This window comes from Pelecanus crispus, chromosome 9 (genome assembly GCF_030463565.1).
Source record: "Pelecanus crispus isolate bPelCri1 chromosome 9, bPelCri1.pri, whole genome shotgun sequence".
NCBI classification, from domain to species: Eukaryota; Metazoa; Chordata; class Aves; order Pelecaniformes; family Pelecanidae; genus Pelecanus; species Pelecanus crispus.
Window position 1 is genome coordinate 41,561,600 of NC_134651.1, and position 23,468 is coordinate 41,585,067.

The window sequence follows — 23,468 nt, forward strand, 5'->3', positions numbered from 1 at the left end:
AGCCAGCGCCCCGTGCATGCTGGGGAGGCCTCGGACCCGTGTCCTCCCTAGAGGACACCTTGCAGACGTTAGAGCAGTCCCAAAACTGCTCCTATTTGCACCAAAGGAGACCCTAGGGTGCTCCCGCGCCCCTCTCCGGTTCTTGCAGGAGTCAACGCTAATGCTACGCTGCGCCCTGAAGTAGGGCGAGCCCGAACATGGGGTGTCTGACCGGGGGTGGGCTCCGTCCCCCCTCCCCTGGTCTGCTTTCCCCCCATAATGTGGGGTAGCCCCCAGGCCAACGCCTGCAATCATCAAATCAACGGAGTTTCGCAGCCGTCTTCCCTGGGACTCGTATCGCCCTCAGTAACGCGGGAGGTTCCTGCTGCTGGTTGCAGTCACGGAAAATAATTCACCTGGAGACGGAAAATAATTCACCTGGAGACGTGAAACAAAAGGAGCCATTTCTCAAAGGAAAAGAGCTGTTGATTTCCCCCTTTTCTCATTCACACGTTGGTCTCCGGGCATAATGGATCAGTTGTAAAAAGCAAGTAACGCATTGTGCACTCATTCTTTCGGCTTTGGACAATATTAACATAATACACACATATTGTTTATTTATTCTGCTGTAGTGCAAGTAACGGAGGTAATGCCCGGCGTTTAAATGGGGTATTTTTAAATGCTCGCATTTCCTTAGCTGTTATGATGCATTAGCCATCAGTAGTCAAATTGCCTTGTATTTGCAATTTTATGGGTACATTTTATCAAGCACATAGGAGCTGCATTCAAAGCATGAAAATAAAGTATTCCACTTGTGTTAGGCAAGCACTGTTTCGACGCGAGATATGGCCAGAAAGCAGAAATCTCCTTTTTTTCTGCCTCGGCTCCAGATTCATCGCCAAATATTGCTTTTACTTGCAGTAGCGACTGCTAAGAGCCCCCTTTATGGCTGTGTAACATCCACGCATCCTCCACACACTAAGAGCTCACAACCGAATTTAGCCTGCCGTGAAATCACCCGATGTTTCTTTGCTGTTTTAAAATATCTCCTAGCAAAACATTATCGTTGCTCTCCCCCACAGAGAGACTGGCTGCCGGGGTCACCGAGTGTCGCCTTCCCGAGTCGGCGTCCAGGCTTTCAGCTCCCCGCCATGCAGCAGGAAAAGTTGCAGCGAGCAAATAACACCGGTAATCGAAAGAAAAGAGCGGTTCTCCCCGGGCAGGGCGCCCAGCATCGCGCCAGCGCCTGTGCCCACGCAGGGCGGCTTCGCCGGGCGGGATGCGTCGGTGCTTGGCCTCAAGCGGCGGCCGGCTGGAGCCAGGGCTTCCCGCTCGGATCCTTCGCAAGGGCAGGATTTGGGGTTACCCCACTGCCGCCCCCGGGACCTGCGCCTTCCCCTCGTGTCAGCCCCAGCAGACACCCCACGGCTCCAGGGCCACTCTCGTGGCGGGGGGAAAATTCGTACAGGTTGTCCCCAAAATGAGCTGCTGCTGGCAGGGAATTTGCTGAGGGGGAATTTGCTCCCTCTCGTGGGCTCTGGGAGCTGGTATCCGAGCCTGGCACGCCAGCAATGGTTGCAGAAAGGGATGGGTTTTCCTTCACATCTTGGAAAACAGGGAAAGAAAATCTCCCGTTTGATCCCTGGGAGTTGCTGGCCCAGCGCCGTACAAGCGTAAAGACCCGCAGAGACGCAGTCCTGAGTCGGGGCTTCAGCAGTACTTACTGCTTTTGACAACCCAAAAGTAAATCTGCCTTTTGATGGGATCGAATTTTGGCTCTCCGGAGCTCTCAGCTCCTTCTCACATAACACTTTATTGCCTTTATTGTCTCTGGGTCTGCTAACTCTGCCTGGATTTATTTCTTCCAGAGAGCTTTAGCTGCTGTTCAACCAACTCCAGACTGAGTGTGTAACACGAATATTACAGCGCTCACGCTCAGAGATGAAATGATGACATATTCCTCATATTTTCTAGACAAGTACAGCTCCATTTAATACACACATAAAAATCCAGCAGCTATAGCTGCAGTGGCCTTTTTTCATTTCAAGCTCCCTTTAGCAGTGTATTTAACACCAAAAAAACCCCCATGGCTTGTCAGGCTGCAGGCAATAAGCCGGGAAGGGAAAACACGTCAAAGGATATTGAGTGTGTAGAAAGCGTGCGACCAGCGTTCCGCTATGGATTGGTCTTAAACAAACACCACTTGTTCCCTGGGAAATGAATCGCCGCACCCTGCAGCACCCGTGGGCACGTGAAAAGGATGGGAGATGGGCGGCTACTTTCAGAGCTGGACAGGCCCGGGACAGACAGACAGGCCTGGGACAGACAGACAGGCCCCAGACAGACAGACAGACAGGCCCCAGACAGACAGACAGGCACCGGTGCAGCTGCCCATCGGCTGCCAGCAGCCGCTCTTCCGTGGCCTCTTTCGTGCCCCTGTACTCGGCGCTGGTGAGGCCGCACCTGGAATGCTGTGTCCAGTTTTGGGCCCCTCAGTACAAGAAGGACATTGAGGTGCTGGAGCGTGTCCAGAGCAGGGCAACGGAGCTGGGGAAGGGTCTGGAGCACAGGGCTGGTGGGGAGCGGCTGAGGGAGCTGGGGGTGTTCAGCCTGGAGAAGAGGAGGCTGAGGGGAGACCTCATCGCTCTCTGCAGCTCCTGACAGGAGGGGGCGGGGGGGGGGGGTGTTGGGCTCTTCTCCCACGGAGTTAGCGATAGGACGAGAGGAAATGGCCTCAAGCTGCACCAGGGGAGGTTTAGATTGGATATTAGGAAAAATTTCCTCACGGCAAGGGTGGTCAAGCGTTGGAACTGGCTGCCCAGAGAGGTGGTGGAGTCCCCATCCCTGGAAGCATTCAAAAAACGGGCAGAGGTGGCACTTGGGGACATGGTTTAGTGGGCATGGGGGTGTTGGACTGATGATCTTAGAGCTCCTTTCCAAGCTTAACGATTCCTATTTTTACTTTCATTAAAAAATAATCCAGCCACCAAGCCAAGAAAGATCATAGAATCATCAAGTCCACATTACCAAGTCCACACTAAACCAATTAAGGGTAAAGTAATAATTTCATCTGGTTTAGTAGTGTCAGGTTAATGGTTGGACTGGATGATCTTAAAGGTCTTTTCCAACCTAAACGATTCTACGATTCCGATTCACGACCACCCCGGGCTGCGCTCCCGGGCGCGGCAGCCAGCCCGCCGTCCCCCTCTAACGGCGGCAGCGAGAACTCCGCGTCCCCCGGCCGTCCCCCCCCGCTCGCCGCGGAGCGCAGGCTCCCGCCGGGCCTCCCCGCCGTGTCCCGGGGCGGGGTCCCCGGGGAAGCCGGCTGCTGCCCGAGCGCTGCCCGGGCCGGCCCTGGCCGAGGCCTCAGCCCCCTCCCCCCCCCCCGACTACAGCTCCCAGCGTGCACCGGGGGAAGGACTACGCTTCCCACAGTGCTCCGCGCCGGCTGGAGAGACTGCGATTCCCACAATGCACTGGGAAAACATCTTTTTTTAAAAAAACTTATTTTTATTTTTTTAAGCCGCCCCGCCCATCGCGGCGCCGTTAATAAACTTTGAGTTTATTAAACCCCTCGCACACAGAGGCGGGGGGTTTTATTCCCGCCCGGGGCCGTCGCGGCCTTCACTTCCGGCGCAGCCATTGCTGGGGGACTACATCTCCCAGCATGCACCGCGCCGCCGCGCCCCTTCCGCTTCCGGCCGCCGCGGGAGCGCCCCCGTCCCCCCGGAGGGACGGCGGGGCCGAGGCGGTGACCGGAGCGGCGGCGGCGGGGCCGGGGCAGCGCGGCGGGCGGGGCGGCGCAGGCAGGGTCCCACCGGGCTCTTCCCTTCTCCGAGCGCGGCCCGGCCGGGCTCGCCGCTCCCCTCGGGCCTGGCGGGGGTCACCTTCATGGGCGGGCGGTAGCGCGGGGCCCGGCGGTGCCCCCGGGGCCTGGTGAGGCGTCGCCGGGACAAGAGCGGCGGCCGGGAGCGGCGGCGGGGCCCGGGGCCATGTTCGTGCAGGAGGAGAAGATCTTCGCGGGGAAGGTGCTGAGGCTCCATGTGTGCACCATGGAGGGCGCGGAGTGGCTGGAGGAGGTCCCCGAGGACACCACGGTGGAGAAGCTGAAGGAGCGGTGCCTGAAGCACGTAAGGAGGGGTGTCCCGTTCCCCGGGAAACCCTCGGCTGTGCTCGGTCGTGCTGTGCGCTGGGAGGGAGCGGCGAGCCCGGGGTGGGTGTGAGGCATAGATAGGGCCGAAATCTCTGCGCTTTCTGCGGCGTGTTCCGGGCTGGGACCGAAAATCACGGTCGGGGGTAGGGCAGGCGGGTCCCCGTGTGAAGAAAACAGATTTTTCCAACGCCCTGTAAGTGTCGGGTTTTTTTTTTTTTTTTTTTTTTAAAACAAACAAGCAAACACATTGCTCAGGTAAACAAGTGTTTCTGTGTTCTACTTTCCTGGTTTGCTGTGTCTGCCACCCCCCCAAATTACGTGAAACTGTTCCATATAGAAAGCAAATGCCCGTTTCAAGAGTTTTGTGTGTTGGAAAATGAGGCTTGGGGGGGTGGGGGAGGAATTACTTTGCATCCTTTAGTCGCAGAATTTGGTGTGAGTTTTGCAGTCCTGTTGGAGATCACCAGCTCCTGCGTGTGCTTTATGAACTGGTGACCACGCATTGCAAGAGACCGGTGAACTGGCTTCTGATGATTTCCCCTCAGAAATGATAGCCTGGTTTGTTTCTTGTTTCTATGTAAGAACAAACAAGGAAAGTAGTAACTGTGGTGGAGAACTTCCCTTTTTTGAAAAAGTTTTATTACAGCCTTGCCCTGTCTTGGCACAGTAGCTGGTGGGATATTCCATGGGGAGGTAACAGGCTCTTCTGACACTCTGCCTGTGTTCTAAGCAGTAAGGTCTTCATGGATGTGTCCAAAGGGTAAATTACTAATCGCTGTCTGGAAGAAAAAACGCATAAAAATGCCTAGGCACAGTCTGTACATGTTGAGTTGGAAAACACAGGTTCTTTGTACTCACATGCTCGTTTACCAATGGTGTGTTTGTGGGTGTGAAATGTTAAAAACCGATGGTTTCAAAACTATCGGACTGAATTTTGAACATCTGCCATGACAGGGTTTTACTTTAAAGCAAAAACATGATTGACAACAACAACGTGTAAGGTTGTGACCCATGACCGGGACTGTCCTAAAGTCTGTCGTTCTGGAACCAACACAATGTGGTCTGGCAGCTTGAGTCAAAACCTGCTGAATTTCTTGCCGAGAGCTTTGCTGAGAGACGTGCGACTTCTGAGTGGCAAAAGCAAGAGCCTCTACTCCCATCTCTGGGAGCACGGCTTATTAAACTGCATTTAATAGTTTTTTTTTGTCTTCAAAGTCTTGCAAAGACTTTTTTTTCATAAAACACAGTTGCAATAGGAGAACATATCTGTAATCTGTGACTACTTAACCACCAGTTGAAGGGTAAAAGGTTTTATTTTCTGAATGAGGACGCTGTGAAGGGCGGCCAGCAGCCCAGGTGCCCTCTGCCTCGGGCTTGCTAGTTGTTTGCTTTCATCTAGAACCCCTGGAAACTACAGGTCACGGCACACGCTGTTTTTCTTGTCCCGTAGTCTTCGTACATGCTTTTTGATTTAGGGATGAGAAGGGCTGCGTTTGGGTTTGCTTCATCAGAGGCAGGTGTGATCCTTCCTGAGGGAAAATGGGGGTGCCTTGCTGGAAGCAGTGGGGTGCGGGGCTCCCCACGCTCTTACATTCCTGGAAGATGTTTGGTGCTCCCCTCTTGTCCCCCTTCAGCGCAGCTGAGTGATTAAGCAGAAGAGTGGTGCAAAGACTGCCAAAACGGGGTGGGGTAATGATTACATGCATATGCGCAGAGCTGAAAGGCCTTTAATTATCAAGAAGCTTAATTGAATAGGTGCTGGCATTGCAGTGTGAGGCAGGGCAGAAGACAATTGATAACTTGGCATGATGTTTGATTTCATTCTCTCTGCTGCTTTGTGCTAATGGTGCGGATTTGCATAACCATTATGGATAATATATAGTTTTATGGAGGGGAAAAACAGAAATGGAGAGATCTTGACTCCTGATCATGGGTATGTTGCAATAAATCTTGATAGCACCTTGAGATAATTTATGGAGCCATCTCTTGTAAGATGCTGATTATTATGTTCCCTAAAGTCTTTGAAATCACTCTTTCAGGAAGCAGAGGAAGATAATATTTGTAAGAGATTTGAACTAGGAGGGTGCCCACTTTTCCCTCCAGAACATTCAGATGCTTACTGATCTCTGAAGTGTCACTCTCGATGTCTTTCCCCTCCCCGCCCCCCCACCCCCCGAATTTTATATTGGGGGTTTATATTGCCTCCCACTAGTTTTATATCTTGACCTCTAACAATTTAGTGGTGATTACATGTTATTAAACTGCTGCCTTCAGTAATGCTGTCTATGTAGTCTGTGAACAAATACCTGATAATAAGTTGTTTTCCTTCCTAGTTATTTTGTCACACAAGTTTCACCACCAAAGTGTTCCCTTGTCCCTGCGCAAGGCCCCACCACCTCGGCAGGAGCAAGCCCTGAGCTCTCCTGTGGTCTTTTTAAAAAGCAACTGTTCATTTCAGAACCAGAATTGAGAAAGGTCAGCTTAACCACAGAAACTCAAGCTTAACTTAAATATTTTTATGATCCGTAGTTCTTGTGCCCAGCGTTGGCAGTCCGAGTACAGCACTGCATTGGCCAGAGGCGCTGTAGATGGTCCCGGTTCTGATATTCTCATCGCAAGAGACGCTTGCTTCTTGCCGAGGCTCAGCAGTATTTCTGAAATCCTGATGTAAATTGTGGTCACGCGTTCTGGATGCAGAAATGTGGGCTATATGTGTACGTAAGCTCTACCTGTAATTTTCCTGGCAGCGTGGAGCAAGCTTTTAATGCTTCTGTGCTTCTGTTCCCCTTTTTCTTAAGATGCCTCAGTGATACTCGCCTGGGTTTTAAGGTATGATAAGGAGTATCTGTGGAACAGAGATGCAAGGTGCTAGTTCTCAGAGTACAAAGATAAGGTAGGTTCATCCCCCAGGCATGTTTTGGATACTTTGTGAGCAATGCGGATGGTTTAAGCCACCCAAGCTTAGTAGTAGGGAGTGTCAGTACTATTTTCAAATGTTTCTGTTAATAAAAGCAAACAAAAAATGCTTTTTTCTTACTTCAAGAGCAAATAGAAAGCCATGTGGTTTATCAGGATTCCAGGCCCTGCAAATAGCATTTAGCATCACCAGGGCTTACAATTTCAGCAGTTGCTCAGGCTTCTCTGAACAAAGGTTTCTCACCTGCCTGGCAAAGCAGCCTGCCCTAACTCCAGTGTTAAAAAGAAATGCAAATATTTACACTGGAAGCAAAATGGTGAAACAGTAGATCTCCTTTTATACAAAAAGATGCAAGAGAGCTCATCTTCCCCAGCATGCTGCACCTCTGATTGCCGGGGGAGCAGCGCTCGTTAACCCCAGCCGTGTCGCGGGGCTTTGAGGTGCACCCTGATTTCTCAGCTTTGAGGTGCACTCTGATTTCTCAGCTTCCTTTCACTTGTGTGACAGGCGCTGCTTCTGCGCTGCACAGGGAATTCCTTCCCCCCCTCACTGCTCTTCCTGCGTGTTCTCTCTCTGGGCAGGAAGATATTTTCAGTTATGCTTTAAAGCATTTTATTTAATACAAAAATACTGTAAATATTGGCAGATGTGGTTCTTGTGAAGCAAGATTCCACAGTGAGATCTGATGTTTAGTGGTGGTAGTTCCCTGTTGAGAGCTAGTGGAGGCATTGCCCGTTAAGCTGGCCTTTCTATTTCCAGGGCATGTTAAAATGTTAATATAAGCTAAATATTTAACTGAGCAGTCTCTGATATATGTGCTGTCTATATGTGCCTTATTGTTCTGTGCAGTTGTTAACAAAGTGGTTAGAGGAACAGAAAGTAAGAATAGGTGTCCCCAGGAATTTTCTTTTAAAACAACTTTTATTTTTTCGCTTACGCTTCCACCCTATTAGTAAGTATTATGATTGTACACACACACACACCCCCCCCCTTTATACGTGCTAGGGAAAAAATGGATAGTGAGTCTGTGTCATGTCCCATCCCGCCCCAAACATACACCTCCCAGCTCTGATTTTCAAGTTCTTCCTTTGGGGTCTGACTCTCAGGATCTGTAACAGTAATACTTTGAGCTTGTTCGGAGAGGAGATGTTTCACTGATGTACTCTTAAGCATTTTGGGTAACTTACCAGATCAATTACAGGAGGTACTCCCAGCTGCTTCTAGGCTTTAATGCATTCTTTGGCTTTTGTTCAGCAGTTAATATGCTGAAGGATTAGTAAGAAGCTACTGTTACACAAAGCAGGACTCAAACATTCTCGCCTCAATCTTATTGAGGCATCAGAACTGTACAGAAGTTCAGATGAGGAACTGAAGACCCGTGCTGAAAACAAGTGCATTACGTTTGGAAGAAGAGCAGGTAGGTGAGTTTTCCATCAGTTGCAGTCACAACAGAAAAGGTGATGATGGACTAAAAGGATTCCCTTGAGGGAGGCTGGTTGCACATATTATGATGAGCAGAAGTAAATGCTACATCAAAGTGAAGCACTGATCTCGCTGGGGGTTTCTGGAAATGGCTCTGTTACGTGAAGGGTGAATGCACTCTTCTGCAGACACGGTAAAAGCAGCTTGGTAGAAATGCGTATTGAAAGAAGTGTCATTAAAAGCTGTTTTCTGTGAGCAGAGCAGGTGAGGTCAGTATTAAGTGGCAAGAACAGCAACATCAATTTTGTGGTTTTGCTAGGTTGTTATTTTTAATTTTGCCTTTCTGGAATTGCAACCACTATGCTTTCTTCTTCCACTCAAACAAATTAGAAGCCTCTAGATGCACTGATGTGGTGTTCTTGAAATCTGTCACTGTGGATCTGGGAGCCGCTCTGAGTGTGAAGATGAGTCAGTTCAAGGCCTGTGTGTGCGCGTGCTCTTTTTTAAGGGTTTGAACTTGATTTCCAAGTGAATTAATTGACATGCATTTCAGAATTGTAATAAGGAATAGAGCACAACATTCATATATGAAAAAAATCTTCTGTATGCTGATTCTTTATGGTTGGGAAGAAAAGTTAGGAATGTAACTTTTGTTCAGCACTTTCAGCAGGAATGCAGGGTAGGGCTCCAGCAGCCAAATCTGTTGATTTCAGCTTGAAACAAGGTGTAGAAACTGCTGTTTGCTTCCCAGTTTAAGGTCAAGTATACCAAAATCACTGCTGGCAGTTGCTTGTTTAGTCTGACAGTGTGTTAATAATAATTATGAGATGAAGCAGAGAGTCTCTCCTCTATTTTGACGCTAGTTACAAATGAGAAACATACTGCATTATTATAGCCTTCCCTCCTGCAAAAACACTGGATGCTTTTTGTAGATTTGCATTCTTAGTTCATGATACTAGTTGCTACCCCCAGACTTCTCGCTAAGAGTGAGTGACCTTAGTGATCTGTTGCAGCATTAATGTGGCTGTGGGTCCTAGGGCATCCTTGCTTTGCTTCAAATCTCCACAGGCCTGAGTATAGGACCAAGCGCTCAGAATGAAGCGTGATAGAGATGTACTGTGCTGCAGAAGTGTAAATCCACTCGCATTGCTGGTGCCTTTGAAGGGCTCATTTGGGGCAATTGGGCTGTAATGTTAGGTCTTTGAAACTGGCTATTTAAAGAAGTTTTTTTAGAGCATCATAATCAGTTGGGACTTATATCACAGAATCGTAGAATATCTCGAGTTGGAAGAGACCCATAAGGGTGATCGAGTCCGGCTCCCTGATGTAGCTACTAAATTAACAGCATCAGGGAAGGAATGCTAGAATCCTTCGTTTTGCCGATTATTCTTCCCAGCCAGGAGTGTGGATACACAGGTAGAAACCTACCACAGTCAGTATTGTTGCAGCACAATTCAAGCCAGTTTCTTTAATCAAATACGTTCTGTGCGCTGGCCTCTAGCACATTGCGCTGTTACTTAAGCTATTAAGAAGTGATGGCACAGTTTGTATGTGGAGAATCTTAAGTGCAAAGTGCAATGATTCATGCAGGAGGCTTATTTTTGTCTTCTGATCTTCAATATTTATTATCTTTTGCAGTGTGTACCTGGGAGCTTGGAGGATCCAAAAACCGTGACACATCATAAGTTGATACATGCTACTTCTGAGAAGGTGCTGACAGACACAAAAACAGTGTTAGAGGAAAACATTCAAGATAGAGGTAAGATTGTCTGGTTTTTCATCCTGTCAGCCTAGAAACATGAGATTGTGTTTAACTATTTGGCGAGTTGCAAACAGTAACCTTTTTAATACCTACTTTGTATCTTAATATCTACTTCGTATCTTAATATCTACTTTTAATAAATCTGCTTTGACATAGGAGACTAATAAGGTGGCAAAAAAGGAAGAGGAAAAAAGACTTGAGTCTTTCTGGCCCTGAGAAAGCACCTTGAGCAGTTTGCTTGTCCTCACTCTTCCTTTTATGCGTGAAACAAAAGAAGATCTAAAGGTGATAGCTGGAGTCAGTTCTTACTAGCCAGCTTAAGCTAATGGCACCTTCTGGAGGTAAAGGGCAGTGGTGCAGAAAGTGAGAGAAGCAGGACAGCCGTAGACTGAAATATTGTCTGAACCGGAAACTCAGCAGGAGTCGAGTTCCTGGGTTTTTGCCTGAGTTCACGGAGGCGGGAGAACTGCTGCCGTGAACACGAGCAGTTTGGTCTCTTCCAAGGCGGTGTCAGCTCTCGCCTTTAGAGCTGGACAGGAGCTGAGAAGCACCATCTTAGGCAAAGGCGAGGGACGGCATTTTTGCTGATTGGTAGTGTATTATTTCTAGGCGAGATGCTGGCTCCTGCAGAGTTTTGAATTGCAGTTTGCAGCAGCTAAGCAGTATTAACTGTGTGGTCATAGTAAGCTGCCATGCGAATGCTGCTTCGCCCCTTTTCCCTCTGCAGCGTGCTCTACCTTTCATGTGCCTTGCTTGGCAGGGAGACGAGATCGCAGCCAACAGCTGATGGCCGCTGGCTGACTGCACAGGGCAGCCAAGAGTCAGCATGGGGATCCTTTTGCGTTTTGGACAAATGAGGGTTAACAGCCTTCACCAGCTGTTGCTTTTGGCTGTTATGTGCTGAGCCAGACCAAGGGAACTTGTGCAGAGCATGCTTTGTTTGCTTTTTACCTGCTTAATACAATGGACAAAACGCTGCATGTCAGGCCGTATCTGGCTGAAGGACTGCAGATGGTGCACGGGCCCGTTTTGGGCTCTAAACAGTGTGTCTGCAGCTTTCCACCCTTAGAATGTATGTGGTAGTAACTGAGGTGCTAGAAACTTTTGTAAAGCATCGCATGATCTCTAGAAAAAGGGTGCCTTGTAAGGGGAAAGTACTACTCTTAAAAGTCTGAAGCAAGCTCGTGCCAGGTGATGTGCAATATCAAAGTGTAAGTAATAATGGGCCGTGTTTTGAATTCACTGTGCGCTAAGGAATTGCAGGCGCTGGAGGGGAGCATGTAAAGCCATATAGGTTTTAAAGTGTGAAAAAGGTCTGATGCTACAGTGGAATTAATACAAAATACATCTCCCGGAAAAATGGAATTTGTGAAGTATCTTACAAGAACTGTTTTCACATTACTTTCTAATGTATTTCAGTATCGTTCTCTTTCTAGATGTCTTGCTTTTGATAAAGAAGCGTGCGCCACCTCCACTCCCCAAAATGGCAGACGTGTCAGCAGAGGAGAAAGTGAGTTTGAAAGACTTCTCGACTTGGCCATTTTGATTAACTGCTTCATTAACGATACAGGGAAGGATTATTGTGATGTACTCTTTTTGCTTGTAGAGGCAAATGCCACCGGTTGAATTCTAGGGAAATTACTTCATATTTCTTCCAAACTTTGAGGAAGCTGATTTTATGTTTTTAACTTTGATTCTGAGAATACTTGCCTTAAAATAAGACATGCAGATACATTCTGTGGAAGTGGAATAGATTTGATCTTTGAACAAATGTCTAATAACTGTAAAGTATAGTTCAGCAGGTGCCTTGCTTTGTCTCTGTTTGAAAACCCGATAGAAATAAGTTGATTTGCTGCCAGGCTGTCTTCTATCTTTAGCTACGTGTGGCTTGTCACCCTCTAACCAGGTCTCTAGAGCTGAAGTGTTGGTCCCTCACTATTCTTTTTTTTTTTTATTTTATTGGAATGTAATTGTGACTGAGGGTCAGCGATGCCCAGGATGATGCTTGTGCACGAGTGGTACTGCCGTTGCTGTTATCGCATAAACACTTCGAGCAATGCTTGTGCTTGACATTGTGAATTCCTAGGTCTCTCTACTTCGTCCTTGCACAGCTTTTTCTTCTTGCTTCCTGTAGGTACTGGTGTATGTCTCTGTATCCCTTCCTGTAGGTATTGGTGTATGTGTCTCTCTTCAGTATGGTCTTGCTGTGCAGAATGTCAGTCTAAGAGCATTAAGTCCTAAGATTGGGAAATATTTATAGTTTGTACCCTGCTACGTTTTGTCCTGGACTATAAGCATGTACTGAAAATCCAAGGCACCATATATCTCTGCATGATACTTGCAAGGAGCGAAGCACTTCCAGTGTTAAGCAGTTAAGTGTTAGTCTGTGCACAGTGTTGGTCCCTCTCTCGGCAAACCATGGGTTTGAAGAGAGCGTGCTATGAGCAGACGATGTGGAGCAGAATATAGGCCTGGGCACTGAGGCCTCCGAGTTCTCTCTGCGTTTGATCTATCACTGCCCTCTTTATGCTGGAATTTCCTTGCGTGTTTAGATAACAGAAATATAGGTATAAGGACTGAAAGTGGGGCAACTAAGCAGGTCCAATTTTGCTCTATAATTGCAAAATGATACTGGTGCTATTAATCCATTGTATTGCTAGACTGCTGTTTCTCTTAGTTGCAAGTTACAGAGCACTGCTTGATGCCTTGGTGAAGAATATGAAACTGCTCTCCGCTATGCTGTGTTCTCTGTTCTGTGGATAATGGGTTATGAGACCTGATCATGTTTCCTATCCTTCAGAGGAAACAAGAGCAGAAAGCTCCTGATAAGGATGCTATTCTCAAAGCAACTGCAAATCTGCCCTCTCGCAATGTAGATCGCACTGTGGCCCATCACAACATGAGGGATGTAAGTATTGGACTTGACTTTAACTCGCACACTAACATCCAAACGGGCTTTTATTTTGCATAACCTTTTCTCTTACCTGTGAATGTGATTGTCTTTTCTCTATAAGAGAAATTCAGATGTATATAGTGTATACTAAAGTAGATAGCTTAAGATTTAGACGCAGGTCATACTATTTAGTGGTAATAAAGCACTTGGTTCTAAGTTATGATTTTAAATGTTTTATTTGTCCATGGGAAAGCCTCAGTAAACATATTCAAGATCTGGCAAATGTGAAGTTAGGGTGTTTTATTTCTTCAGTCTTAAATAGTCAGGTGTTTGCAGTGGTTCTTTTCTCTTCCGTGGTTTTGAAAAGAGATACTAGGCATAAATTTGGACTTCAGTAATTGAACGCTGATAGAGGTTGTAATGCTTCTAACTGTCTTCAGTGGTGTGGGGACTACTTTTACCCTTCTGTGCTAGTCGGGGTATGAAGCAGTGAATCTGCCTACATATTGCATGCTGTCAGAGTGCCCTAGTAGCCTAGAGGGGACAATTGGCATTTAAGGTGTTTAATGGCCAACATGAACTACTGACCGTGGCATTTTTAAAAACAAATGTCCAACCGAAAGGAATTTGTGATGCTCCAGTTTAGAAAGTAGCTTTGATCTCTGTGCTTCAAATTTAGATTACTAGAAAGCAAATGGTAGACCAGGAAGGCTCATTGGTTCACAGAAAGCAAGTAGCACTGGTACGGAGCTACTGCAGCTGTCTTCTTCCAACCCTTCCGCAAGGTGGGAGTCAAAGTGTTTCTCTGAAGCAGTGAGTTTTCTTGAACACTGCACGTCTTGTGGTGGTAGTGGGCGGCAAGCTGTGGTAGAAATAAAAGGCCCTTTCTGCCCAGTAGGTTTTTACTTACATGCAGCACTTCACAGGGAAGGCCCAGTGCTTCTTGAGAGACTAAACAACGAAAATAAAGCCCTAATAAAGCAACCTTCTGTACAGGGGGCCAGACTGCCGCTGAGATACTAACAATAGATATATTAAGATTTAATGATGTCTGGTAACTTCCTGTCTAAATGTTTTGACAGTTTCCTTTCTTGCAGTTCCAGACAGAGCTCCGGAAGATATTAGTGTCTCTCATAGAAGTTGCACAGAAATTGCTAGCACTGAACCCAGACGCAGTTGAACTGTTTAAGAAGGCAAATGGTATGAACGTATCTTTATAGTTACTAGTTCAATCCTGGGAACTTGTTTGTTTCCATAGCAGAAGAGTGGGCTTGCAGAGTGAAGTCCAGACCTTAATGTAATAGCAAAGCTGATACAAACTTTCTGGCAAAGATTTCACCTTGTGGGTATAGTTTGTGTAAAACTTGTGAATTTATAAGGTCCCTTTGGGATGGATGAGAAGTTCCATTTAAAAATAAAATCATTAGCAGTGGAAAAAATCAGAGAACTTCATGAGTTGCGCTTTAGGGATGGTAAAGAATAGTTGAAAATGCACAAGGAGGTAGTAAAATGAGGAGAAAGCATAGCTGTTGATTCAGTTTGTGCGAAATGCTTGCCCTTGAGATCTGCTACAAGCAGATCCAACTTCCTTTCTAAATAAATGATAAGTAGATCTTCAGTGAATCTCCTATATATTTACTTATGTGGAAATACTATGGTAATGTGAGAGTTAGCTGTCTTTCATTTGAGATCTTGAACACATCTGGACAAAGTCTTTGTCCTGGAAGAATCTATGTGAGCCTGACCAAGCTGAGTGCAGCACATTAAATGATGAGATAGCAAATTCAGGGCAGAAACAAAACCAGGGATGGAAGAGAAGAATAGGGTTTGAACTTAACGCATGCCATTCCATTGAGAAAGGGTTTTATTTTACTGAATGTTGTTTTGTTTGTGTATGTGTAGCCATGCTGGATGAGGATGAGGAAGACAGAGTGGATGAGATAGCTCTGCGACAGCTTACAGAAATGGGGTTTCCAGAAAGCAGAGCTGTCAAAGCCCTTCGATTAAATCAGTAAGTGTACTCAGCACGCTGCCTGTAAACTACTTGATATGGTTAAAAAAAAAAAAAATGCATTTTTTTTCTAAGGTCTCCTTATGTGGGTCACCTAAAACTAGGTTGGAAAAAGCATTAACTCAAAGAACAGCGCTGCCTCAGGCAGCGCGCAGGTGCGGATGGCACAGGGAAGGGGAAACAGTGCTGTACTTGCTCTGGAAGGAATAGCTGGTCTGCAGTTCGCAAGGCTGCCAGGCTGGCACTATTTCCAAGTATTAAACTCACATTTTCTTCCACTGTAGAATTCAGATTTTAGAGAAAAAAGCAAACCTAGCTCATCCACATTGGTCTTTCAGCTGTAGAAAAATACTTTGTGCTGATCTTTTAAAAACATTTGAAGGATATTGTAAAGTCCAGATAGCAACTGTAGGAAAATAGGAGGTAATGTAGTTCTTCTCGTGCCCTAAGAAGAATCATCTGTACTGCCTCACTCCTGAGAGGGGTTTGTTAGGCTGTTCTTGAAAATTTCTAATGATAGAGAATCCACAATGTATTCCAGTCAGTCTTTCCCAGTATCTCTTCCTAGGGGCTCAGAAAGACTTTCTCCCCTGATGTCCTCCATCTCTCGTGTTGTAGCTGAAGAGCCAAATAGGCAAAGGCTTTCCTCTCCTTTCTGTGAACACATGGTAATTCCTGTGTGTCAAATGAAATTACATGTTCAGTTGCCCTATTGTTATCTTTCCTTTGCCTGTATTCATTGGGAGGAGATGTGTTGGGGCGGTCTCCAGATCCTTTAGCTTGAGCAGTTCCCGTGGATGGCAGGTGACCATGTTATGATCGTGGTGTTCTGTTCCCTTGGCCTGGCCTCTCCTTCGAGGCATCACAGATTTCTTCTTAAGTCAGAGTGGTACATGTCCAGGTGCAACTGCCTGTGTTGAATTTTGCTCTTGCTCAAGGCGTATTATGCACATGTAATGTTTTTCACTCTCTCTCTTTCTTGTGTTGTTAATGGCGTTCCTTGATCACTGGATGGATGTCTGAGAGAGCTCTCATTAAGAAGCAACAAAGCAGCTTGCATCTGAGAGGTGGTTCCATGTAAATTTGGAACATGCTTTGTTTGCAGTTTTGTCAACAGTTGTGCATAGTCAGTGTTTGTCTGTTGTGAAATAAAGCAGATGATGTGGAGAATAAGGTGACTCCCTCGGAAATGCCTTTTAAAATCTGGGTTGCAGCTGTCCCAAGCTGGACTTCATTCCTCTGTCTTCCTGGCTTCAGAGAAGATTGTGGTGTCCTGAATGCACAGAGAATTAAGGTGCTTTGAGATTTGCTCCAAAACTTTATTTATGACTTTTCAAATACTAATTAACCTGCAAGTCAGTATACCACAAGAATGAATGCAAAGGCAAATGTAAATGTGTGTGGAACACTACTGTATATTTGGAGTGCTTCTCATCCTTGTGTTTTAATTTGCCTTTCAGTATGTCAGTGACGCAGGCCATGGAGTGGTTGATAGAACATGCAGATGACCCTACAGTGGATGCTCCGCTTCCAGGTCAGACTCCATCAGAAGCCACAGCTGAAGCTGGCGCATCCTCTGCTGAAGCTGGCGCATCCTCTGCTGAAGCTGGCGCATCCTCTGCTGAAGCGACTGCGGATCCTGGTTCAGAAGCAGGTGGAGAAGAGGCCAAGGATGAGCTGACAGAAATATTCAAGAAGATCCGGAGGAAAAGAGAGTTTCGTCCAGACCCACGGGTACGTGCTGTTTATCTCACTATTTATGTAACTGTTAGGAGTGGAAGGGACTGTGTGGGCACCATGTAATGGAAATAAATGTTTAGTTAGTAAATTAAATGGGACATCTGGGTAGATGTATATTATGCTGGCTTGGCAGTATTTTAGTGGAAGTCTTTAGGGACTGTTTAAATTCAGGTTGCTGAAAGGGATATTACCTAATTAATGCATTGCTGTCTCAGATAACAGTATCTAAATTACTGACACTGTTACTTCTGCACCTGAAAATTAACTGATGGGACTACAACGAGCTGCCAGACTCCTGGCATTGCTTTTTATGACCGCTGTCTGGGAAGGAAGGGTTGCAGGACAGGAGAAGGTCCTTTTGCTGTAGAAAAGGACAGAAGAGCATTATTGTATTTAGGGGACAAGGCAAAGTGTCACCAGCAGATTTAAGTCTTGCAGCAAACACAGAAGTTAGCCTTTTTTTCAGAACACAGTATTAGCGAAAATGAAAATATGTGGTGTTATCACACTGTAAATTCACCAGGAGGTGCTCTTTAGAATCCAACACTTGCTTTTACAACTAGCTGTTTCTTGTGATTTCAGTCAAAAGCTGCAAAGGTATTTGATGACCTGGGTACAATTTCTAAATGATTAAACGTTCTCATAACAATATCTAGATACGCTTGTCTAAATACATAATGCTCACTAGCAATATAATAATCCAGGAAGTAAAATTAAATTGAGTGAATTTAATTGAGCTCCACAAATGAATGTGGAGCTTGATCTGTCAGTGAGATGTGAACAAAAGCTTTGTGACGTGAGAGAAGTTCTAAAAGACGGTGTTTCCGTCCTGCTCTTCTCCTTTCTACCTCAGGTACACTTGCTCTTTGTCTTGCATTCAGCTTTCAGGGCTGAGGATAGGAACTGCCTTTGCTCTTAAGATTTATTCTTCCATAATAAAGGCACTTTTGATATAGAGTATTTGAAAACTTTGTAGATAAGATTTAGTGGTCTACAAGTGGAAACAATGGGGGGTTTTTACCCCCCAAAAAGCTCCTGCACAGAAGGTGAAAGGATTTGATTGTTCTCATTTCTGTTTTAAATGTTATATTTATTAAGCTGTGCCAATCTGATACAGGCTGTCATTGCCCTGATGGAGATGGGATTTGATGAAAAAGAAGTGGTAGATGCACTCAGAGTAAACAACAACCAGCAAAATGCAGCTGTGAGTACAGTGTCATTTCTGTTCCTTATTGCTAAAATAGTCTGCTCAACTGAGTCTTTTCTCATTGAATTGGTTGATGTTTTGATCTATCATAAAGCCCAACTGTTACTGGAGATGAAATGAGCGCTACCTATTCTGTGCCTCTTTCAAACTAGACGCACAACTAGAATACAAAGGTTTCAGACTTCTTAGAGGAACTCAGCATGTGTGAGGTTGAGGCTGATCTGGTTGGGATAGCATATGTGGATTTTCAAAAAGCTTTTGAGAAACTGCCTCACCAGAGTCTGCAGAAGAGATTATGCTGTCATGAGAAAGGAAAAGGTATTCCCAGTAATTAATAACTGATTAAAAGACAGGAATAAGTGATCAAGCAAGAGATTCAAGCCATGCGGTATGTAAATTACCATTCTTCAGCAATGTATTCCACCGTTTATGGAATCAAAAATTACAAAGGTTTTCAAAGATTGATTAGCTCCTGGTTAGTGGATGATATGTTAAGGAAAATTATGTGGACGCAGCTGACAGCCAAGGAATCTTCTCTTCTTAAGCATCCAGTGCTGGCTGCTGTTAGAGGATATTGGGCTGGGTGGTAGTTCAGGCTGACGCATCGTAACCGTGTTGATGGGGTCTCTTTGAGGCAGTACATAAATAGGATAACGCACATCTTCCCTGAGCTTGGAAACATCCAAAGTTGGTATAGTTTTATTACCATACCAAGCACTGCTGCTGTTCCTGTGGAACTAAAGGTGTGGGAGCAACACACAAATAGTCATCTGGTGTGAAATGTATAGCTCGGTCTTTACGATGAGAAGAAAAAATATTTTTAACATGCCACATTGTCAAAACTTTGGAGCCACTCTCATTCTGATGAACCAATCATGAAATCTGTTGTGCCTGGTGATTTCTTTCAGTGTGAATGGCTGCTGGGAGACAGAAAGCCTTCTCCAGAGGACTTAGATAAGGGAATTGACACCAACAGCCCTCTCTTCCAAGCCATCTTAGAAAACCCAGTGGTACAGTTAGGGCTAACCAACCCTAAAACTCTACTAGGTAAGTCCTGCTTGGGTTTCTGAGATTATATATATATATATATATATGTACACACACACACTGTCTCTGTAGTTGCTGGCAGATAAGAGTAGAGACTGCATGATGACAGCACGCTTTGTGGGATGGGTGCAGCTCTGTACCCTTTTCCTTGCTTTCAGCAGCTGCATTGCTTGTTTGCGTCATACTGCGACTGAGCTAAACCCAGAACAGAACTTGGGGCTGTCCCAGAAATGATACTAATTCCCTAGGCTACTGGATTACACTTGCTGAACTCAGAACTTTAATAGCTGCTGGCTGCAATGCTTTTGTGGATTTAGGAGACCTTTTGTGTGCTCCCTTTGGCCACGAAGGGAAAAATCAGGAATGTCTGTCTAGAACTCCGATTATTTCGCAGAAAAAACAAGGCTGTCTCCTGCTGTACAGCTTACTGTGTGCTGAGGCCTGATCACTGAGACGGAAGATAACTTGTGGAAGAGTAACCAAACAAGAAGTCTGAGCTAAGGCTTTGCCTATCAGAGTTGAGATAACGTGTGTGAAAATACACTTCCCCCTACTTGGGTTTCAGCTCTGTGGTAAAGTCTCTGTGTTCATGGTCAGAAAGGCTGCGAGCACAGCAAGTACCCAGCTGATGAGCCTGGCAGTGAAACATTTCTGATGAATTGGTCTGTCTGATGCTGGAGGCCAATGTAGACGAATGACATTGGCTCTGTGATGTATATACAAAGTTTTGCATTTAGTCTTAGGCTTCAAAATTTATTTGAAGACCTGCTTTTAAAGAAAGGGTGTACGCGCAGCTCTTTCAAGAGAGCCTTTAAAAATACTACTTTAAATGTAATTAGGAGAGTTTGCAGGCCTTTAAATAATTCAGGGGCAGAACCTTCCCACCCTGATTTCTGAACAAATGGTCTCTTCGTTTCCAACGAGGGTTCCACACTGCAGCTCAGAATATAAATAGAAAATGAAATGCCATTATATGCACTTGCAAACCTTGGATGAACATCAGAGAATATATTCCTAATGATACATCTGCAAATTGCTTATGTCACAGATTTTAATAATGAATGTTTGCATTTAATTAGATACTTACAGAATGTTGATAAATCTTTAGTTTTAAGCTCTTTGAGTCTCCGTAAAAGAATATAGTTAAAGTGGTGAAAAGCGAGAGTTCTACTTTATTCTGGGCTTTTCTGTAGGCATGCTGCATGACCTTGAGCAGGGTATTAGTGATGAGCCTTTCTGAGGTGCTGGGTACTTACAGCTCCCGCTAATGCCAGCTGGAGCTTTGTACACTAACACTCCTGGGAAAATTAAGACGCTGACCTTGGTGCCTGTCTGCCAGACTCTTACAACACGGACATTTTGGTGACTTCTGAATAGGTCAGATGTGCAACTGCTTTTTTTGTCCTGCTCCGTAACGACTGCTCCAAATGTGCAGTAGTCCAGCTCGGTGTCTGTCATAAGGCTTATAAATTATTGCCTGGACCGTTCTTCTGCCAAACTTGCAGCTTAGCTCTTGCAGTAGCTGTCTGCTTCCTTCAGCGTAAGTAGAAGAGTGAAAACTAGCACATTTCAAAAACCAAACTAAACAACAAAGCTTATTGTAAAGACAGCTGTGTATAGAAAGAAAAAACTGCTCTTACATATTTGGATCTCTGTCACTGTTCAGAAAGGGAGGGAATTGTTCTGCACAGCCAGCCTTTCCCCTTCTGCCTCTGTCTGGACAGGTGGAACTGGCTGCCTCCCTGATGTTCTCTGCTCTCCAAACACCAGGAAGGAGAAAGCGCGTGCTGCTCAGAGGGAAGGCGCTGCTTCCCTTCTGGCTCCAGGGGCCTCTCTGGAAAGACAGAGCTTTGGGGGCCTAAGGGACTGTGCTTTTGCTGGCTCCGCTGCTTATTCCTGGGTAGCCTTTGGCATACCTGCTTCTTATTTTGTTGGCTTAGTTTTCTCTTCAGAGATGTTACGAGAGAGTAGCCATAGGACAGCCAACGTGCAGCATGGGAAAGCAAAGGTGGCAGAGGCAAGGGGGTGACAGCGCTCTCTAGGAAACTGTCTTGGTTGAGTACCCGGTGGGGGGAAAAGATACTGGTGCAAGAACTAGCCGTTAAAAAATCTAGGTTGGGATGTGGAAAATCTTTGATCAGAAGACTGGAGTCACAGAATAGTCTTCCCGTAGGAGTATTAGCAGCAAATGACCCAGTTCTAAGATGGGCTTTCATAAACGGTTGAATTGCATAGCATGTTCCCTGCTACTGCATGTAGGCATTTGCTAAGGCTTTTGCTCTTCAAACCCGTGTCCTTGAGGTTTTGTGAGATGGACTGTAATCCAGGCTGAGTATTTTACCACCCTCTGTCCGCAGTGAATTTAATGCTGAGGAATGGGGAAAGCGTAAAGCCTGTAGCACCCCGGTCTGTGGAGACTCAGGAGTGCGAATGGTAAATGTGGATGTGCCTTCCCACCACTTTTGGGTGATGCTTGCCTGATGCCTTTGGGTTGCAGCTATTTCTAACTGTCCTGTTGTCGAAGCATCCCAAACATTGAAGCCTTTGCTGACTGAAGGACTAATTGAGTGTTGCAATTTCCATCTCTTGGCAGCCTTTGAGGATATGCTTGAAAACCCCTTGAACAGCACTCAGTGGATGAATGATCCAGAAACTGGGCCTGTCATGCTACAGATCTCGCGAATCTTCCAGACGCTGAATCGCACGTAAAGGGGAATGCCAGTCCACTGTGCCACTTCCTCCTGTCCCTCACTTCACCTTCTCCTCAAGGGGAGGGTGCATGGATTGATTTGGGAGTGGGGCGGACGGAAGGGGAGGGCGGGAGATCCTGTCTGAACGGGTCTCTCGCACGATGACTTACGTAGTTATGGCCAACTGAAGTTAATTGCCTTGTGGATTTAGTGTTAGAGGAAGAGGTTTGAAGACTTGTTTATGTTTTCAGGTATTAGGTTTAAAATAAAGTATATTAAAAAGAAAAAATAGGAAAAGGTTTTGTGAAAAAAAATTAAGAATCTGATTGTTGGGAAGAAATATGATAATGCTTGTTAAAAAGGCCTGTGGCAGTAGTTTTCTAGCCAGTTTTGCTAGCATCTGGCTAGCGTTTACAAAAGGTCACTGACCACTAGCGTAGGATCTTAATTATCTCCAAACAGTATTAATTTATGGCTATATCAAATTATAAAATGCTTTTTTAATTGATTCTTGGGAAGTGTTTTTTTAAAAGTCCAAATATTGGGAGAGCAAGCACATTTCTATCCAAACTTGTTTATCTTGTGTTATAATTTAAACAGAATAATTCAGAGATGGAATTCTTTTAATAAATAGCATTACTTTTTCCTATTTATTTTCTGCGTTAGTGTTGTTGCAGTCCCCCAGTAGTTTTGCTCGTAGGAGATTGTCGGCTACGTTAAAGATGCAGTATCTCCTTCACAACAGAACTCGCTACACCAAGACTTGGATTCTCAAGTAGGCTGCAGTTCATAAGTTCATATTCTGCCATATCCTAGCGCAAGGAGGGATATATTCACGCAGTGGGTGTTTTTCCATTTTTATGTGCACGGTTTTGGAAAGGAGACGTGTGATTTTTGACTTTGTTTCAAACTGTTTACAAAAAAGCTACTAATTTGCATGGGGTTTTCATTGGTGATCTGTAAAGAAGCAGAACTGCTTAGGTTTTTATCTTGTTTAACGTATTTAAAAGCACGCTTGAAATTATTATTTTCTTTGAGATAGAAATGGTGTTTCTTGACACTTATTTTTACCTTGGAAATACCAAGAATGTCAGGCTGTGTCTTTCCTATTTTGTTAGAAGACTGACTTGAGATTTCAGACAGGAGTTGTGAGCTTTTAAGAACAGAACTCCCTGGTGACCACCCAGCTAGTTTTTGTTATGACTGGGCTCGGGGGGCGTTACTTTTTTAACAGTCTGAACAAAAATGGTTTTTGTTTTCAAGTTAGTGCAACTTGATTGACATCTGTCATAATCCCTGCTACGTCTTGCATTTCACAGCCATTTTTTGGAAAGGCAGGCTGGGGCAAGACCTGCCTCTCCAAAATGCAGAGTAACCAGATGGAGACCCTGTTCTTAAATAGCGCAAAGGTGCCCTGTCAAATAGAGAGGTCCTGAAGAGCTCTGCATGTCACCTTTTTTTTAAGTGCGGGGGTTATTCTTGTGTGGTAGGATTTATTAAACAAAAATGCAACAAGATGCAACCCGAAACCCTGCAACAAGTTTTGGCCTGAACTTGGCATCTAATCTATGCTGTTACGCAGTCAAGGCACTGAAGTTGCCAATTTCACATAATTAATACAAAGGGTGGGGAAATCAAAACAGCATG

General features: G+C 45.4%; 1 protein-coding gene across 4 annotated transcripts; it reads left to right on the forward strand.

Moving 5' to 3' along the window:
- The first annotated feature begins 3,960 nt into the window (after positions 1–3,960).
- UBAC1 (UBA domain containing 1) lies at positions 3,961–21,941 on the forward strand. 4 transcript variants are annotated; one of them, XM_075716647.1, is made up of 11 exons: positions 4,093–4,109; positions 6,662–6,846; positions 10,110–10,230; positions 11,670–11,743; positions 13,034–13,141; positions 14,209–14,326; positions 15,029–15,137; positions 16,598–16,871; positions 17,995–18,081; positions 18,993–19,131; positions 21,725–21,941. In XM_075716647.1, the coding sequence occupies exons 2-11, from the start codon at positions 6,832–6,834 to the stop codon at positions 21,838–21,840; spliced, it is 1,161 nt and encodes a 386-aa protein (XP_075572762.1). In that variant the 5' UTR covers positions 4,093–4,109; positions 6,662–6,831; the 3' UTR covers positions 21,841–21,941. The 4 variants fall into 4 exon arrangements, with proteins under 4 accessions (XP_075572759.1, XP_075572760.1, XP_075572762.1 ...); XM_075716646.1 differs by lacking the exon at positions 4,093–4,109 and adding an exon at positions 4,548–4,690; XM_075716644.1 differs by lacking the exon at positions 6,662–6,846 and having other exon boundaries at positions 3,961–4,109.
- Positions 21,942–23,468: the final 1,527 nt, after the last annotated feature.

Bases quoted from the DNA above. Each gene is read 5' to 3' on its own strand.
- UBAC1 (XM_075716644.1), top strand. From the start codon at position 3,972: ATGTTCGTGCAGGAGGAGAAGATCTTCGCGGGGAAGGTGCTGAGGCTC. The intron at 14,327-15,028 runs GTATGAACGTAT...GTGTATGTGTAG, and splicing joins ACTGTTTAAGAAGGCAAATG to CCATGCTGGATGAGGATGAG. The intron at 15,138-16,597 runs GTAAGTGTACTC...TTTGCCTTTCAG, and splicing joins AAAGCCCTTCGATTAAATCA to TATGTCAGTGACGCAGGCCA.